This window comes from Etheostoma cragini, chromosome 16 (genome assembly GCF_013103735.1).
Source record: "Etheostoma cragini isolate CJK2018 chromosome 16, CSU_Ecrag_1.0, whole genome shotgun sequence".
Taxonomy (NCBI): domain Eukaryota; kingdom Metazoa; phylum Chordata; class Actinopteri; order Perciformes; family Percidae; genus Etheostoma; species Etheostoma cragini.
This window is the reverse complement of record NC_048422.1, coordinates 13301831-13319966: the sequence shown is the minus strand read 5'-3', so window position 1 is coordinate 13319966 and position 18136 is coordinate 13301831. Positions and strand designations below refer to the sequence as shown.

Genomic DNA, 18136 nt, shown 5'->3' with positions numbered 1-18136 from the left:
ACCTCAGCCCACCGTAAGCTGTATTATATAACAATTCATTACTTTGATCAATTTAAATTGAGTTTGCAGTGAGTTTTCTGGAGTGCATTTTAGTTAATCGGATAAAAATGGTGCCGATGAATCCTCGGCATAGGGAATTGGCCCAACGGTCGTCCGTTACGTCCAGTTACGTCCAGTTAGAACTGTTGGAACAAGTACACACCCGAAGCCTGCGCAGTTAAGTGGGTCCGCACCATTTATCACACCGGCGTACGCCTTTGGTTGGCCGACTTACCGAGAGCAGAGTGATAGAGAACAGGAACTGCGGGCTGCTCTGTCATTGGATGATGTCAGTGAGCCGTGACGTCAAAGTGGAAACACCCGTATGTACTCGCAGCTTTCTGTCCGGACTATGGCTGTATTAGGAGAACTGTCTGGACCGGTGCACAGCACACAGTGGAAATATGTCGGGAAGGAGAGAGCCCAGCGGAGGAACTTCGTTTATTAAATGTACACTTCAGACATAAACTGACCGTTAATTAGTCCGAGCGCGCGGTGGCGTTTTAGCCGAGTTAGCTGGGGCTACGTTACTAGCTATACCTCGGGAGCGGGCCAGTCAGGAGCGAATGGACGGATAAAGACAGGCAGCCGGGGATTGATCAGAAGAAAGGCTAGCAGGCAGGTAGACGGTCGGGGGGAGACAGCGTGTGCGTGCTCAAGACAAGACGGGGTAGTTGCTTGCTAGGGGATGTTATCCGTACTGTCTTATGGCAGACTGGTAGCCAGGGCTGTCCTGGGCGGACTCTCTCAGACGGACGGTCGGGACTACAGCCTGATCACCGCCAGTTATGGCTTCGGTAAAGACTTTCGCAAAGGGATCCTGAAGAAAGGGATGTGCTACGGAGATGACGCCTGCTTCATTGCGCGGAACAAGAACGCCGATGTTTTGGGTAAGCTATCTGGCATAAAGGCACTGTAATTGGCTTGCAGATGCATGTTAGATAGCTACCCTCTGTGTTCAGGTGACCTTCAGTTTAGGCTAGCCTGCACGTGCACCGATCCCTCTGATGAAAACACAACAGTCACCACCCCCTCCAAAGACAGAGCCATACATTATTTCCCCTTGTCTCAGTTATCTTGGTCGTGTTAACCTTATTTGAACCCGGACAAATGTTTATATAAGATCGATGCCGTTTCAATCATGACATTTTAAGCTGTTATATGCCGTTAGCCGGTATTGTTTTTAGGTGAAACTCCAGGTGACCTTTCACCTAGATGAGCTCCAACTGACGAATACACAGTGGTAATGCAAGATATTCAATACATCAAATTAGGATGCATAGATAAGCTTCCTTAAAGGAGCACAGGGCTAAAAAAACTCTTATTACGACGTCTCAGACGTTACACCACAATGTCTTGCAAAGGTCAGAATGGTTGAGCATGGAGGCAGCCATGTTGCTATTAGCGTTGCTAGCTTTGCCATTAGCTTAGCTGAATGTTGCTTTGTCCTCACCGCCCTGCTGACATGAGGGTAAACTGCGAAATACTACACTAACTACTTAGCTTTGTCAACACGTGCCCGCTGTACTTTATAGTTTTCAGGCAATGTGCGATGTGCAATGTTACACTGATGCTGGTGCAACGGGAAATTACAGGGATTCCCAGAGTGGTTTTTGTGCGTAATTTTGGTTTCTTATTTTTTGTCTACTTCCACCGACAACACAAAGAGAAAATAAAACTGAAGTTGCTGTTTTCACATACCATATTGTACAGTTGCGGTTTTAAAATAAGGTGTCCAGTTAAGACATCCAATATCCTGGTAAATGTAGATTACTTTGTAACTATAAAGAGCTAAGCATAAAGTCGTAAATATTTTTTTTTTTTTGCCAAGCTAGAACCAGACAACGTTTAATTCCTTTACATTGCCATACAAATTTATCAAATAATTATCAAAATAGTTGCTTTTTTATTACTGTATCTTATTGTCGAGTGACTAATTGATTAATCAACTAATCTGATGCATTTGTATGCGGATGGGTGATCACCAAATAACAACAATTAGATTCAAATTGTTTCCCCCTTTGGTCCATCAGGTGTTGCAGATGGCGTTGGTGGTTGGCGTGACTATGGTGTCGACCCGTCTCAGTTCTCCACCACATTAATGAGAACCTGTGAGCGACTGGTGAAGGAGGGGCGCTTTACTCCCAGTAGTCCAGTGGGTATCCTGACCTCTGGCTACTATGAGCTTCTACAGAATAAAGTTCCCCTGCTAGGTGAGTACACACAGATGCCAAAAACGCACAGATTGCAGTACACACAGACAGTGTTGGGGCGAGTCCTGCATCCAGTGTGACCAGACTTACAGCCATATACTTTACTAAGGAATGCATGGCTGATAGATGAGTCAGGCTATAACTGCTTCCTTAGTGAGATGCATAACATATTACTATTAAGTCATGCCAGGATGTATCTCCATTTAAATTGCAAGACAAGCCTGCGGAAAATCACCAGGTTGCTGTTTCTCTGTCTGAACACGGCCTTAGAATTTGAGACTCAGTGACCTTGTGGAACCAAATGGTTTTCCCTTTTACTCGGGGTAAACATTTAGTCTCATACCAAAGTTCCAAAAAGGTCAAGAAGACATCTGTAACTGACACTGCAGGAGGGTTGGAACTGTTTTTAAAACCGTGCACATGTGACCAAGGTCACATTTCTTCTGAGACTCTGTATCCCAGAATTACAGTCAGCATGTACACTGAATGTTAACTTCCTCCCCCCCTTATCACAATGTCTGTGAAATGACTTAGTTTTATTTTAGGAATATGTTTTAATGTCTGACCATCTCTGCTCCAGGATACTCGTACTGTTGGCACCTAAAGCTGCACTCACAGGGGTTCTGGGACAGGCACGGTCCATGACCCTTGTATGTTTTCTCCCTTTTACATTTGCAAGTTGCATAATAATCTCAACCACCCTCTATGGAACCATGACATTTATGAGGAAGGTATTGTATTGACTTAACATCATTCTACCCCTCTAGGAAAACGAACTCAGCCGGTGCTTATTATTTTCTGACTGTCTATCCAAACTTAAAAATATATGTTGTCAAATTTTACTCTATCCGTTCCCTTATTTCTGCCTTGCTCTCCTCTTTTTTAGGGAGCAGCACAGCCTGTATTGTGGTTCTGGACCGACGGAGTCACCGGCTACACACGTGTAACCTCGGTGACTCGGGTTTCCTGGTGGTTCGGGGAGGAGAGGTGGTCCATCGCTCAGACGAGCAACAGCACTATTTTAACACGCCCTTCCAGCTGTCAATCGCTCCCCCTGGAGCTGAAGGGGTGGTGCTCAGCGACAGGTTAGTAGCTCAGTGTTAGATACATCTTTGCAAGTGGTGTGAATACAATTTAAAGAGAAATAAAAAAAAAGATTTGCTGTAGAGGCGGAACTTGTAGCTTTACAACATGCTTAGTCTCGCGTACCAAAGCACAGCATGTGGGGGGTCTGGCTAGTCCACATAGCATTCTGGGATAGGAGAACAACGTATTCTGTTTTATTGGCATTTCTTTAAACCAATCACAATTGTCTTTGGTAGACTAAAGATTTTTCTGATTCCACCTTCTTGGACATTTTCTAGTTTCTTCACTCCTCTATGACAGTAAATGGAATAGCTTTGAGTTGTGGACCATACACAGCATTTGAGGACATCATTTTGGGCTTTGGAAAACACTGATTTCACCATGTTCTGGATCCAACAACCAATCAATTCATCAAGAAAGTAATTCACACATTAATCACCTCTGAAAATAATCAGATCAGTTAGTCGCAGCCCTGAATTGGATTAGTTAAATCTGCCACATCTTCTCATGTTGGCAGCTAACCTAGTTGCAAAAGGGACTTCCAGACCGTGTTTGCAAAATAAACAAGCCCTGCTTCGGTGTCACGCTCCTGGCTAAAACTGGGCTACGCTGCCTTGATCATCTTTTCGCCTTCATGGATATCCTCTCATATCCTGTTCATAATTTGTTGTTTTGCTTTACATTTAAGTGATTTTAAAGGTAAACACAGCATCATCTATAGTATCATCACAACTCATTAAAATACTACACTTATCTGCAAGTGATGGAGAACAGATGCACATAATTGAAGTGGAAAAACAGAAAGGATGTCAAATAATTCTTTAAAGATGATACCTTTCAAACATTTAGTGTTTTTAGTGCCTGTAACTAAATAGCACTAAGTAGTACGACGCACAAGCATGCATACAGGCTTGCCAGGTTACCCAGATAGATGTCACAACTTGATTCTGACAATGGCAACCTTATTAACCAGGGAAAAAACCTTTCTGTAATCCATTTAGAGCAATCTCAAGGTCCTGTTTTTTTTTTTTTTTTTTCCTCCCCCACTGTTTTAAGTTTGTTCTTCTGATGTGAAATAAAGTTTAAGATTAAGCAGTTCATCAAGTAAACATTCCTTTTTTAATCTACATTTATGGCTCTGTGGTGTGCCCCTTTTTAAAAAAATAAAACCCTTCAAGACAAAGCAAATAAACTTAAGTCTCGGTATGACGGCAGCAAGCAACAGGACATCAGCAAGGACACACAGGGCAGGCTGTTTCCGAGTCAGCCGTCGGATTAAACACCCGGGCCGCGTCCACTGCCAAGATTTGGCAGAGTGACTTCTGACCTGCTAAATTCCTATTGACAGCAGCTCAGGTGCCGCTACTCCTGTTACACTTGTGACTGATCTTTCCATGCCTGTGTCTGTTTCCTCTAGTCCTGAAGCAGCTGACAGCTCCTCCTTCGATGTGCAACTTGGTGACATCATCTTGACGGCAACAGACGGCCTTTTTGACAACATGCCAGACTACATGATTCTTCAGGAGCTCAAAAAACTCAAGGTGTTGCTTTATCGAAGCTGCACACATACTGCAGCCAGTTGTATGTAAACATGGGTGCAGATTATTTTTTGTCTTTTAAATGTAATGCTGTTCACTTTCGATCATTTCAGACTACCAACTATGACAGCATCCTGCAGACTGCACAGAGTATTGCAAGGCAAGCTCACAACCTTGCCTACGACCCCAATTATATGTCCCCTTTTGCACAGTTTGCGTGTGACAATGGCCTGAATGTAAGGGGTAAGTACACTGGTCTGTAAAACACCATGCTTCAAATGATACATGTTACACACACACACACACTAGAGTCTATAGTTTTTAAAGTACTTTAAAATAACATACTGTTTACCATTTTTTAACATAAAATATACATTTAGTTTAAGGTTATTTTCTGGCATTATTCACACCTTTAGCCCTAAACTGATAAGTGTAAGCCCAGTTCCTCACACTTTTGTGTCTATTTCTGCAGGAGGGAAGCCAGATGATATCACGGTGCTGCTGTCCATTGTGGCTGAATATGCAGACTAAAAGTCTCTCTCTCTCGCTCTCTCTCTGGGGCTGATCTTTCCTTCCCCATCTGCCTGAGTCTTCCACCTGCAGCCTTCCCAAAAATGCACTGCATCCTTTGGGCTAACACTGGGGGCCCACCAACATGACACACTCCTCGCTGCGAGATTTCCACCCGTGTCCATGTTTTCTTTCTCTGTTTTTTTGTGTGTTGAAAACGGTTGAGTGGGAAGCAGATAGCTAGGACATTGTCATGTTGAGCATGATGGAGAAGGAGTTGAGTACGACAGGCTGAGGGATGCCTTTCAGTGTCCCGTGTCTCATTGTGTGGCAGCAACACTTTTTTTAATAGAGGAGGTGACTGAGAGACAGTTCAGAGCCTTCAGTCAAACAGTTTGGATTGATTGAGGGCTTTAAAACCTGGTAGCCCTTGTGTACAAAATGTGATATCATAAGTGAAGTATTCCAAGATTTTGGATTCTTGGGAGAGTGGTGATAGAGTTGACTGTTGAACCCAGCTAGCTGTCTCTGTTGTTCCAGTTATTAGTCTGTTCCTTATTGTAAATGTGATCGAACAAAGCATATAGATGGACTGAGGAAGCTGATGTTGGGATTTAAGAATTGGGTTTGGGACTTTAAATGATTGAAGAGCTGACAAGTAATTGCTCATATCAAAGAAACATGTAAAGGGGAAACCATAATGATTGTTAGAGCTTACATCTGAAGGTGAATCTGTTTTTGTCACTTGGCTGGAGGATCTGTTGGTGCGCACATCCCAATAAGTTGTAAATAAATTTGTGTTTTTAGGGCTTTGTTTGGGCCTTTCTGTTGTCTTTGCATTGGTTCTTGGAGCAAAGAGCTATTTTGTTACTATTGTTGATGGTGTATAGACTGGGTAAACCCCGCCCACTCTCCCGGCGATTTGATTTCACCCTGCAGCTTGGTCTGGAAACCTGCACATGTAATTCTCCTGCTTCATTTCACAATTTTGCAGGAACCAATCACAAACTGGCGATAGAGAAGCGACCAAGCAGCTTCTTGTTTACATTCAACATAGCGGCCACCGAAGCGCAGCAACCCGTTGATGCCGCTGGCTCTTTTACGTCACCCGGATCGTTGGTCTGATTGGTTTAAGGACTATCCGATTGCGTACAGTCATTTGAACTATGCCTGTTGGTCACACCTCTTGTGCAGAGAAAATACAGAGTAGACTCCCCAGTCCAAAGCTCAATCTCAAACCTATTGAGCTCGGCTTGGTCTGGTAATAACCAGACTAGATGGTGTACACATGCAGTCATAAATATATTTTCTTGAATAGATGTTAATCATGAAGTGAGCTTAATCAATCCCACACTTCCACTCGCTGAAACGAACAAGATCTTTGCTGAGATTGATCGCTGCAACAGTTGTGTGGTGGAACGGATGTTAAAAACGTGCGAGTGTGGTATGCATGTGAGAAGTGATTATTAGAATGTGTTGTGTTTTTAATGTTAATTATTTATCTCAAAAAGCTAAAGCTAGCATCTGGGAATGTGTACAATTCAATGATAGGTCAGGAATGAGTTTAAAGGAAAAGATTTATATATTTTTTAACGTTCTTTAGTTTTAAAAGTAAGAATTTGGAGTGGCTGCCGACATGAAATATTTGTGATGGATGGTTTAACAATCTTAACTGTGTGTGATTTGTTTTGATTTCTCAGTTTCTTATTTCCCTTTACATTTGTCTGCTGCTTCTCTTTTTATGTCTGTATATGACTTGACATGATTTGTATGAACATAGTCTCCATGATTGTAACGAGTGTGTGTAAACGTTTGTGCTGCATCAAATTACATTAAAGGTCCCATGACATGGTGCTCTTTGGATGTTTTTATATAGACCTTAGTGGTGCCCTAATACTATATCTGAAGTCTCTTTCCCAAAATTCAGCCTTGGTGCAGAATTACAGCCACTAGAGCCAGTCCCACAATGACCTTTACTTAGTATGTGCCATTTCTGAGTCTGCAGCTTTTCAGGAGGAAAGAAGGAGGGGCAAGGTGGAGGCTGGGGGTTCTCAAAGTGGCAGTTCCTGACCAACTGCCACTTTGCTCGTTTGAAAGCCCTGATGTCTCTCCCTCTCATGGGTGGGCCAAATTCTCTGGATGGGCAAAGCAATATACCCAGGACCAGGTTTATACCTATCACCATTTCTAGCCACTGGGGGACCATAGGCAGGCTGGGGGAACTCATATTAATGTTAAAAAAAACTCAAATTGAATTTTTTCATGCCATGGGACCTTTAATCAAATACATTGATAATACTGTTCTACTCATTGATAGTCTGTCATTTTGTTACACGGCTCACCCAATTGGTTTGGACAATGTCTCTACAGTTTAAAGCAGGTGCACCAAAGACTGTCTTTGTGCATGTCATACACAACACTTTGTTGTTACAAATATCATACGGCAATACTGTAAATTGCTTGTGCTCTGAATCTTGTTTGATGGCCAGAGGTGTTAGTGGAAATGTCCTTTCTATGCCTAAAATTGTCCTATCAAAGCAAAAGCTGTATTATATTCTTGGTTTAAGTTATGTGTGACCGGTTGTAACACAGTTTAAGACAGATTTATGAAACCAAAGAAGGAAAGCCATACAAAACACATTATTAGGGCACTGTTCTGTGAGGCCTGCTGTTAAGATAACATGTTTCTTCCACATACACATAATGGACACCATTATTTGAATATTATCTGCCCTATTGTCTGCACTGTTTTCAGCATGTTTTTTGTCTCTGCTATTAGCACAATTTTCCAAAGTCGATGTCACCCAGTTTTCATCTGTTCTTGTCTTGGTAGTTTATAGATGGCGTATAAAGGTTCTGAACTTGTATTGTCTTCAAAGATAGCCTGGAATGTGACTGACAGTCACATGTTACCCATATGCAGAAGCAGGGGTGATCAGATAGGTGATGGTGTGAACTTGCAGTATGAGGGTGAGCACAGTTTCAGCCTTAACAAATAGCTAGACCTGTAATCAAGAGGCCTTTCCTGTCATTGCAAGCTTGTCTAATCTCGGTCATGTTGCCCAGTGTTTGATAGAAATGACAGTCTGCCCCGTCTTTCTCTCCTGTGAAATTGTTCTCAAAGGTGCTTCTGCAATCTGTATGGTATGATTGTCCTCTTTTCAGCAAGCAATGTTTGTGTGTGTATGAAAGATACAACTATCTACAGTGTAACAATGCAGGTATCATTTATGTAAATATGTTTTAAAATATGTACAATATTTAAATAAAGAATCTAGTATTTATATTTAATTTGCTTGAGTATTTTCATGAAGCCATTTCATATTCAGAAACAGACTAACTGTTTACATTAGACATCCCATCTTGCAAAGTGATTGACAGTTTTAAAGCAGGCTTTGTTACAGTTTACTCCAGAGTAGTTAAAATATGAACTAGTTTTATCAGTTGCATCCTCTATATCAGATAATAAAATGTCTGTACTGACAGTGATAATTCTCATCTTCTATGATGACTGTTAGTTATTCTACTGTTGGTGCAAATATTGAAGCAGGTAAAAACAGCAGGTTATTTATAACCATTATTTGGTAAAGTGTAAAGTTAGTTTAAAATCCACAATTTAATAAACAACAATGACATATGTATGCATGTAAGTAATTAAGTCAAATTATAAATGCAGACCTTTTACACCTTTTTTATATTGGGGTATTTACCACTGGTAAATAAGAAGCATACAAAAAGGTTAATTTCACCTCCTCTTCATATTTTATTACTTACACTAGTTTACTAGTTAAAAAAAATCTACATGATTGGCCTGACTATTGAAAGGAACTACTGGTGCATGAGATCTTTAGTACCTTAAAGTCAAGAAGTGAAGTGAACTAAAGCCGAATTAGCCTTGACATCCAGAGTTGGATAAAGTACATTTACGTTAGATCACAAAAAAACTATTTATTAACAGGATTAAATAATGTGATTTTCGGCAGTAGATGGCAGTGTAGCTTTATGGGACTCCATGATGTTTTGTTATTTAATCTGCTCCAGTTTCTCTTCCTGTAGTTAACAAGGAAACTAGAAAGAAGGACCAGTCGTACACATAGACACTATAGGTATACGTCATTATCGTGCAGTGGGGCGGGCATGGCAAGTCTCACTATAACCCTATCTTCATATCTGTGTTGTTTCACATTTGAGTGAAAAATGCTTCCACAAGATAAAACAAAACACATTACGTGACGTCGACTGATGATTCTTTTTATAAATTGTGTGTGTTTGTTTTCCTTGGTTTTCCTATTCATTACTTATGAGAAATATGACCGTTCCTTTTTTCTAGTTTCCTTAGCCACCGGCTACGAGGCTACGAATAGCCACTCTCTTGCTGACAGCAGAGATTCGGGCATACTAAATAGGTGTTTGTCAGCTGACATTTGTGTGATGCTAGCTTGTTAGCTTCGGAGTTAGAAGGGAGAAACTGCACTCATTTAGCGTTTATCGAACTAGCTGCGTTAGCTCTTTAATAGTTTGACCATTTCTTGTTCGTCCTGAACTTTCAGTATGTGACGAAAGCGAGCAGGTTTAGAATGAAAGAAATTATCTAACGCTTTATAGCACTGGCGAGCTAGCAGCCAGGAATCAAATCTTCCAACCGTAGCTAAGTTAGCTGTGACCCATGTGACAGTTGTTATTGTTATACATCCGTGATGACTGCAGGTTAACGTTAGCTAACCAACGGGCGTCTTCATGGCTGTTAGCAAAGCTTTCAAGATTGGTCGGAAGGGTGAGTTATGTGTCGTAAACTCACTGTAGACCCGGAGCGTTTCCTGCTGAGATAAATGTTGATTAAATGGCTAAAATTGAGGAGGGCAATGGATTTGACCTGCGGAGCGGCACAGATAAGCTGACAGATAATGGGAAAGGCAGCTCGTATGTATCAGCCCCAGAGGTAAACGGTGTTCCCGGGGAAACTTCGGTGGATAAGTACGGATTCACAGGAGGAGCCCAGCAGCACACCGGAACATTGTAAGTGGACGTTTATAAGGCTTTCCTAAAATATTGAATCAAGTGTTTTTTCACAAACTTCCCCACAGATGAAGATTTTTCTTCTGAAGACGGTTAAAGAGGAACATAAAAAGTTAAATCTCTCCTTCCTCCCTTATTTATGGAGTCATCAGTCTATGTAGAGATGCTGCCATTTAAACGACTTTTCTATGTGGAAGAATAAGAACAAAGAATGAATCATTCATTTAAATAGTTGGCTAATTACCATGATATATAGCTGGATTTCTTGTCACCTGGACCTTTAAATGCAAAGTTATGCTTGCTCTTGACCTTGGCCTCACAGGTTAGCGCATACATGTCTTTATTTTCAAATTTCAAATTTTGTCAATTAATTTGTGGGGCCCCAGGTTGGGAACCACTGACATAGACCACTGTTCCATAGAAGTCAGTTTTCCTTATTTCTTCATTATGTCCCGGTTTGTGTACTATATCTGTGTTGCTTACATGGCTGAATTTCAACGGTGCCTTGAAAAATGTGCAGCACTTAGGTGATAACTTGAACAAGTGGCTTGACTTGATTTTGACCAAATCCTGACACTGGAGGAACTGAGCAAACCATGCAGCTTGGGCTCGTCGTCCGCCATAAGATATTTAGTGGTGTGTTCTAATTTAAAGATATAAGGGAAACTGTCCCAATCTGTGCTCTTTAGATTTATTATCCTAGTTCAGCCAAGTCAGCCTAAGATTAGTGATCAAACTTCCTTTTAGATTTTCATGCAAAAGCATTTCGGTCAGCTCTTTAAATTTGTTTGTTTAAATTTGTTTGCCAAAACGACTAGGGCATGTTGTTTGGTAGATCAGGACGGGAAAGTGTGTGCATAACAATATGACAGCTGCGATCTTCGAGAGGACTGAGTGAAGTGAGATGTTGGTGTAAGTTTTGTGTAGGAGGTCATAGGGAGCTGAACTAGGGGAATGTTCTCACACAGCTTCCTGTTTTTCTTGTACTTAGCTGCTGATGGCTAGTGTTCTACTGTTTTGTCTGAGGTGAGGTTTCCTGTGTGGACAAGGAAGAGATGAGCCACTATCCCGCCCCTCCAAAGACAGGATTGCCCTGTCATAAGTACAGGGAAGGGACATAGTACAGTAAAGCCATTTTGTATTTGTATTTAAAACAAAAAAAAACATGTTTTCTTTAATTAGTGACATTGTCTCCTATCTGCACAGTGCTGAAGAAATCCCCATTGAGGTGCTAAGGCAGCGGGAGGCAAAATGGCTGGAGATGCTCAACAGCTGGGACAAGTGGATGGCCAAAAAACACAATAAGGTCTGCTTTATAAACTAAACTAAGTCTGACTTCACATCTTTCTTTCTATGTCATGAAAATGTTCACTTTGCAGGAGTTTATCCAATGTACCCTGGCTCTTTTGGAGCATAAATAGGGTTGTTGTGGCAGCAGTTTTGAAATGGACTAAGCAATATAAATTTGTATCAAAAACTGAGCTTGGAAACCCATCATCAGGCCATTTCTTTTTTCTTTCTTCTGATGATCAGTTGCCTGCCATGTTTCTGTCAGGGGCATGTTTGCTGCAGTATTTACTGTATTGTTTCCCAATGTCTGTGTTCCATTGTCCTGTTCTTCCTTTCTCTTGCTTTCTGCAGGCTCTTCAGTAACTGTGCATGTGTTGAATAACAGGTGAGAGAGCGCTGTCAGAAGGGGATTCCTCCGTCCCTGCGTGGCCGGGCCTGGCTCTACCTCACCGGGGCCAAAGTAAGAAGGGAGCAAAACCAGGGCAAATTCCAGGTCAGTCATAAATAAGTGATCTCTGCTCTCATCAAGCTATTTGACTTTAAAACTCATGTCTGGAACAAATCATACTCACTCAAAGTACTGAGGAGTGTTTTGTTTTGTATAAATTCAAGTTTATACATCAATGACAACTAGTTTTAACAATAGTGCACTAGTACCCAAACTCCTGGAGATCGGCTGGACTCTTACAAGGCTTATAACTTACTGAAGTTTCAGAATTGCCTGCATTAAAAAGTGAATGGTGCGAAAAGATTCAAAAATTTAATTGGCAATGTTGCAAAAGATGACAAATTTATGTTGTGTTTTCAGGAACTGGACAGTCAGCCAGGAGATCCTAAATGGATAGATATTATTGAGCGGGACCTCCATCGACAGTTCCCCTTCCATGAAATGTTTGCGGCGAGGGGAGGTCATGGGTAAGCACTGCCTTCTAAAGTCCTGGCATGATGTCCATTGTTTAAATGTGGCTGAACATAGTTTCTGAATACATACATTTAGACAGCAAGACCTGCTCCGCGTGTTGAAGGCATATACTCTGCATCGTCCGGAAGAGGGTTATTGTCAGGCTCAGGCTCCCATTGCTGCCGTACTCCTCATGCATATGCCGGCAGAGGTGAAAACACACTAAGGATTCAACCAATCTTTTATTTTTATTTTATTTTTTACATTTTACCTTAATAAATGTCTACCCTTGTTCCCTTTCTTTGTCCTAGGATGCATTCTGGGTTCTTGTCCAGATCTGTGAGAAATACCTTCCAGGATACTACAGTACAGGGCTGGTAAGGGTCCAGACAGACACACTGTCACATCATTTTGAAAAGAGGACCTTAATATCATAAGAAGAGCTTGAAAACATCTTGAGTACAACCTGTAAAAGGATAACAAATTAAGAGTGTTCAGCATGTTAATTATTACCTATCTGAACCCTATAAATATTGTTAAAATGAATCCATTGTGAGCAAAATAAACTGCTAATATTGCAGCAATGCCTTACAACACTGGCTTTTTGAAGACTTCATTTCTGCCATAGTATAAGACAGAATACTTACTTTAATTCCTATTTTCCAGAAATGACACTGCCCAAGATGTATTGCACACATAGAGTCTGCCTCAAAGCATTGACTGATTTAACCGTCTAAACAGAAGTCAAAACTGTCTGTTTTTAGAGTCCGTACATGTTATTTTATGTGGCTGGTGTTGATGTCAGATTTTTCTGGCCGGTGGGTCTCCAGCTTGACATGGATACGCTAACGAACTAATAATAGGAGGTGGTGACCAAGCTACAAGGACGAGATAATCAGAAAATTAGATTAAGCAAAGAGAAAATCTCTCTCTCTCTCTCTCTCTCTCTCCCTCCACTGACCGCTGTTTCATATTGTCTCCACAGGAGGCGATCCAGCTGGACGGAGAGATCCTGTATGCTCTGCTGCGGCGGGTGTCTCCTGTGGCCCACGGTCACCTGAAGAAGCACAAGCTGGAGCCCATCCTGTACATGACCGAGTGGTACATGTGCGCCTTCTCTCGGACTCTGCCGTGGGCCTCAGTGCTGCGTGTCTGGGACATGTTCCTTTGTGAGGGTGAGACACTACACTTGTAAAACATTCACCGATATATTATTGTACGGCACATGAAAAAAAAAAAATACATCAAGTGGTTTTCCCTGACCTGACAAGTCACACTTACAGAGATAATGTCATGAATTAAGGTTATTATGGTTTCAAATGAATAGACGTGAGAAGACTTTCAGCTCATAGAGAGCAGTTTGTTTGAAGTAGTAGACTTGAGGATTGTTTTACAGGTAAAACACCAGATTTAAATACACAATAGCATATTTTCCTCCACGCCCTGTCATGTGCTTATTATCCTCCTGTGTAACTTCACCTGTAAAACACCAGGATGAGGAATATGAGAATAAATATGAAGTAGTTCCCCACACTGCAAGATTGTTGCAATCAATCCAAGTGGCTACACCATAGTTATCCATCTAAATATCCACTTAAAGTGCTCGTTTTATGCTCATTTTCAGGTTCATAATTGTATTTAGAAGTTATATCAGAATAGGTTTACATGGTTACATTTTTTTTAAAACACAATTTTTGTGTTGTTCTGCACATTTCTGCAGCTCCTCTTTTCACCCTGTGTGTTGAGCTTTATGTTTTAGCTGCTGAGGGAAGTATTGCACTTCTATTTGCACCTTGTTGGAAGACGCACATGCGCAGTATCTAGATGAGCACTACAAGCCAGGCGTGCCACACTAGCAGCTGGGCAAGCATTATAACGTCTGTTATAAAGTGATGCGTATTTGACACAGAAGTAAAGGCTGGACTACAACAGAGCTGTTTGGAACTGCTTGTGAAGAGTGTTTTCTGTTGGAGATGGTAAATCTCTTTTGGGTGGATTTGGGGATTTTTCCACCTTGTAAACCTATCACATGAACCTAAAAGATATATAACACAATAAAGGAAAGAGGGAAAAGCCAAAAAGCATAAAATGAGCACTTTAAATGAATTGGTCTCCAGCATTTATGTGCTCTCAGATGATCTATCTATTAAAAGTGCCGACTGCTGCTCTAGTTGCATGTTGTCTTGTGTGATGCTGTTCTCAGGAGTAAAGATCCTCTTTCGAGTGGGCTTGGTTCTCCTGAAATGCATGTTGGGATCACAGGAGAAACTGAAGGCCTGTCAAGGTCTCTATGAAACGATGGAGCGGCTCCGAGCTATACAGCCACAGTACATGCAAGAAGTCTTCCTGGTGCACGAGGTACAGTTAATATCTGTCATTGTTATAGTCTTTGTTCTCTATTTCATTGTTTTGACCTAGCACCTACTCTACACAGTCTGTCTTTCTCTTTGACTTTCCCCTCCACTGATTACAACAGCGATTATAAAAAGACTTAACCTTTTAATTTGCTGCAATACCATTAAACCCAGGCATTACTCAAATGCGATGTATGCTCATTCCCCATTTATGTTTCAGATTATTGAGTTAGTGGTATCTGAGAAAGACATTGAGAAGGAACACCATGCTCAGTTGCGGCGCTGGAAGGAGACCCATGGAGATCTACACTGCAAGTCTCCTCCCAGGATGCACGGCGCTAAGGCCATCATGACCGCCGAACCGCCCAGTCGCCAGGACCTGAGACAGAGACCCACCATTATTGTGGAATCTCCACTGGCACCCAAGACAGTTGGGGAGAAAGATAAGGACCCCAAGGAAAGTGAAAAGACTGAAGAGGAAAAACTGAAGAAAACACTCCCGCTGCCACAGGAGACAGTTATTCCTTACATTCCTCCCACTGACCCATCACCTCTCCTCAAACACTTGACTGCACAAGGGTCCAAAGAGAGTCTGAGCAGTGCAGAGCATGACACTTACCTGTAGCAAGTTAAGTATCACCAGTTTACTAACATAAATCACTCCAGACAGCCTTTGCTAACTTATTAACACTCTCAGTTTTCAATCAATCTTCTCAAATGTCACAGTGAAATAAGAAACCTTTCCATGACTTATTATATCTGTGGTAATTGTAACTCTGTCAGGGTTTTATAAAAATGGTTATTTTTACAATCAAGAAAAAAGTAATCATGTTTTCAAAGCTGGCAAAAGTGCCATTGCTTAGATTTCTAAGCAGTCACTGTAAAACTGAACCGATTTACACTGTCATTTCATTTACACATGTTTCTATTTACACTTCTTTGTGTGGCACTGTGTAATTGCCAGGGAGCAACAACAGAGGGCGACGGTGTGCCCCGAGCACACATGTCTATCAGGTTTTGTCCTGTGGAGTTATTAACTTCCTTTGACTGAACATGTAGAGATGTACCCTCGCTAACTCACTATTTACATTCTTGATTTTTAAATGTACCTGTTAGATTCTTTCCATTGCTATAAATGAAGTTGGATTTTGTCTTGATAGATAAGGTCTTTTGTAGAGCACTTTGCCTTTATAGTCTTCCTCTTTGGCTATGATGGTCACTACGTTGCCATTACGTTAGCAGAGATTTGTTTTTACCATCCTTTGCTAGACTCGCACTAATTTGCAGACAAACAGTTTATCAGTGAGTTTGTCTTTGCTGTTGTTGAACACTTGAGGGCGTCCTGAGGTTACCTCACACCCGCAGCAGTGACCAGCGGTCGTCTGTGTGACGGACAAAATGAAGGAAGAAGTGTGCAGGGACATTTTGTGACACTATGCCAAAGATTTGTAATTCATATTTTGAAGAGGTATGCTGTCCGAGCAGTTTATGCAATCATATTGTTATACAGTTTTCGGTAGAGGATTGGGTTTATCATGTTGTGAATGGGATATGGCAAAATGCCATTTAAAAAAAAAAAAAAAAACACTAATACAAAGCTGTTTTGTTTTTTTAACAATCATGCTTAGTACATTTCTTAGACTTTGATATATATTTACTGTGAAAGAAAATATGGCATTAGGGGTTGTTTTCTGTAACCTCAGAATCTAAACTATAGTCCCAACATTTCATGTGTTTTTAACACCAGGACATTCCACTAAAATGTGCTGAAGTACCTGGTGTTGTCTTTGTTGACAAAACTGCTTTGAACAACCTTTAAAAGAAAAGAAAACCAAAAAGACCACGATGATGAAGTCCAAGTAATGTATACATAAAATCTTCAGAAGTACTTTTCTAATGGCATTATTTGGATGAAAAGACATTAAAAGTCAAAAGAGCCATAAATCTTTGATAATGACTGAACGGTATGTGTTGATACTCATTTTATCTATTATGATTCAATGACGAAATTGTTGGAAAAACTCCTAATGAATTCAGAATAAATCAACATTTAACTCCCAGTCCAGGAATTTCCTATATCGGCAGCTACATGTTACGCAGTACATTAGATTAGTTGCTATCAGGGTTTTTCTAATGGAAAATGGTTGTGGATCCATGTTGATTTTAACACTGGAGATTTCAGTATAGTTTAGAAAACAGACATGTAGTTCATCTGTTGAGTTCCTACCAGGAGCGTTCTATACTGTCAGACAGATGGCACCACTGAGCTTCATCCAGGGATTCAAATGATTAGTTGCCCATTCATTCTGAAGGGTACAGGATGTTGTTTTTGGCAGCTAAACACTTAATGTAGTTTTTGTTTTGTTTTAAGATTATTTTTTAATATACACTACCTGTCAAAGGTTCGGGGTCACAAATTTCTATTCCACTCTATTATAGATGGAATACCAGCTGATCTGAGTGGGTGGCTGATCTCTAATGCAATATCTACATTGCCCATTTATACAACTGGTCTGTTTACTAATCTGTTATCATTTTAAAAGCTAACTGAGAAAATATTGGAGAACCCTTTGCAATTATGTAAGCACATGATGTAATCTGAAAACTGCTGCACTGGTAAAAAAAAAAAAAGCAATGCAACTGACCTCAGCTGGTATTCTGTCTATAATGGAGAGCAATTATATTAATTATTACTAATCATTGCAACTATTATGATTAAGCATAACATTGTTTGAGCCCTGGCCTTGTAAATGGGCAACTTATCCTGCTGTACTCATGGGTATATTTGCATACATTTGATTTCCAATCAACTTCTCATATCTACAAGCTATTTTGTACCAAATTACATTTTAATTAATAAAATGTCAACTATTGGCTTTTGCAGAACTGTAATTTGTTGCTTTTTATTTTGCTATCAAATTCCCCTTATTTTGCCTTAATTTCAAATGAAAGAAAGGCAATGAGACAAGAGAAGCAGTGCCACATAGACTGGACTTAACAAGTAGGTTTTCAATACACCCTGTGTTATCATTCAGCGCCCTCACACCCGCCCTCACCCACGCAGCAGCACACTTCCTTGGACACCTGTTTCTCCGGCTCTTTCAGCTCTTTGAGGAATTTGCATCTCAAATAGGGTCGAATTCCAACTGCACAGTCCAAAGCGCCTCACCCAGCCATTTGCCTTTGGTC

General features: G+C 40.9%; 2 protein-coding genes across 2 annotated transcripts; both read left to right on the top strand.

Annotated features, from left to right (window-relative positions):
• The first annotated feature begins 344 nt into the window (after positions 1–344).
• On the top strand, positions 345–7008 carry LOC117959410 (protein phosphatase PTC7 homolog). Its single transcript, XM_034896545.1, has 6 exons — positions 345–929; positions 2073–2252; positions 3139–3337; positions 4756–4879; positions 4990–5119; positions 5349–7008. The coding sequence occupies exons 1-6, from the start codon at positions 728–730 to the stop codon at positions 5405–5407; spliced, it is 894 nt and encodes a 297-aa protein (XP_034752436.1). The 5' UTR covers positions 345–727; the 3' UTR covers positions 5408–7008.
• A 3218-nt stretch (positions 7009–10226) lies between these two features.
• On the top strand, positions 10227–17565 carry LOC117959431 (TBC1 domain family member 10A-like). Its single transcript, XM_034896583.1, has 9 exons — positions 10227–10402; positions 11609–11708; positions 12078–12185; positions 12501–12607; positions 12690–12804; positions 12905–12970; positions 13579–13768; positions 14797–14951; positions 15168–17565. Exons 1-9 carry the CDS (start codon positions 10227–10229, stop codon positions 15570–15572), a joined length of 1422 nt encoding a protein of 473 aa, XP_034752474.1. The 3' UTR covers positions 15573–17565.
• Positions 17566–18136: the final 571 nt, after the last annotated feature.

What these genes read in the sequence shown, in the direction of transcription:
- LOC117959410 (XM_034896545.1), top strand. Translation starts at nt 728, where the DNA reads ATGTTATCCGTACTGTCTTATGGCAGACTGGTAGCCAGGGCTGTCCTG. An exon ending in CAAGAACGCCGATGTTTTGG is followed by an intron (nt 930 to 2,072) that starts GTAAGCTATCTG and finishes TTGGTCCATCAG; the next exon opens with GTGTTGCAGATGGCGTTGGT. An exon ending in GGGGTGGTGCTCAGCGACAG is followed by an intron (nt 3,338 to 4,755) that starts GTTAGTAGCTCA and finishes TGTTTCCTCTAG; the next exon opens with TCCTGAAGCAGCTGACAGCT.
- LOC117959431 (XM_034896583.1), top strand. Translation starts at nt 10,227, where the DNA reads ATGGCTAAAATTGAGGAGGGCAATGGATTTGACCTGCGGAGCGGCACA. An exon ending in CAGCAGCACACCGGAACATT is followed by an intron (nt 10,403 to 11,608) that starts GTAAGTGGACGT and finishes CTATCTGCACAG; the next exon opens with TGCTGAAGAAATCCCCATTG. An exon ending in AAGTCTTCCTGGTGCACGAG is followed by an intron (nt 14,952 to 15,167) that starts GTACAGTTAATA and finishes TTTATGTTTCAG; the next exon opens with ATTATTGAGTTAGTGGTATC.